We start from the raw sequence: 1,045 nt of genomic DNA on the forward strand, positions 1-1,045 counted from the left end.
TTTCATTCTTCAAAATTCTTTTAAAGTGGCGCTTTGATATTGAGGCAATATGTTTCTTTTTTAGATTAGTTGTAGTCTAAAACAAAATGGAAATGTAAAAAAAAAAAATAAGAATTATAGTAAAAATAACAGAAAACAAATTTTTTCAAATGGAGTTTTTTTTTTATTATATTGAACTGTTGTTCACATACAATTATTTAAAATATACTAAATTAAATCAAAACAACTGTTTTCAATTTTACTTTTATTAAAAAAAAAATCTTTAGTTTTTAGCCTGCAGGTAATAACAACATTTTGTCTGTGACTTAACAGATTTAAATAAAAAATATTATTATACAAATTATAATATAACATTGGTTGGAAATAATCAAATGTTTAGTGTTCTATTATGTCGAGTATTGGCATGTCTTAGCCAATCTGATACTGTCTTGTCAAAGTCAGATTCTGTAAACAAGCTTGTTGAAACATCTTTGATGACTTCTAATGATTTTAAAATTAAATAAGTTATTGTATTTTAGACAGTTATCAAATTACTTAGTTTCAGTAATTTATGTTCATTGTTCAATAAATTATATTATTTGGCTAAGTATATGTAGTTAAGTTATTACTTTTAATGATTTTAATTAAATGAGAGTCTCCAATTTTCATTTCAATTTTCTGCCCACGACCTGTCCAAGAACACTTGATGCCAAATTCATTGGTGAAAACTTTAGCCAAAACTCTATTCAAATGGTTTTTGGGATTAGTACCTCCAACTGACTTTAAAAATGATTCCTTTTGTTAAACGAAAAAAAATTAGTATTTATTCAAAAGTAATTTTAAATGAATAGATATCTAACCAATTTTGAAACAAAATCTGATGAGTTTTGGATTTGATTCTCTATCAGATTGAATCCATTTGTACTATTAATTGGGAATAGTGTTAAAAACTCAGTATCCAGATATATTGTAGAGTCAGTATTGAGGTTTTTATTTTTAAGGTTTGCTTCAATTCCTTCAACTTTTACCATCACACGATTAAGCATAAGATTAGTAGCAATATTTT

The 1,045-nt window shown here is 24.9% G+C and overlaps 1 protein-coding gene across 1 annotated transcript; it reads right to left on the bottom strand.

The window, feature by feature from the left end:
• Positions 1–272: 272 nt before the first annotated feature.
• On the bottom strand, positions 273–1,039 carry LOC111035399. Its single transcript, XM_022317002.1, has 3 exons — positions 840–1,039; positions 609–774; positions 273–480 (listed from the first exon to the last, which is right to left on the bottom strand). The coding sequence occupies exons 1-3, from the start codon at positions 1,023–1,025 to the stop codon at positions 368–370; spliced, it is 465 nt and encodes a 154-aa protein (XP_022172694.1). The 5' UTR covers positions 1,026–1,039; the 3' UTR covers positions 273–367.
• Positions 1,040–1,045: the final 6 nt, after the last annotated feature.

Source organism: Myzus persicae, unplaced genomic scaffold (genome assembly GCF_001856785.1).
Source record: "Myzus persicae strain clone G006 unplaced genomic scaffold, MPER_G0061.0, whole genome shotgun sequence".
NCBI classification, from domain to species: Eukaryota; Metazoa; Arthropoda; class Insecta; order Hemiptera; family Aphididae; genus Myzus; species Myzus persicae.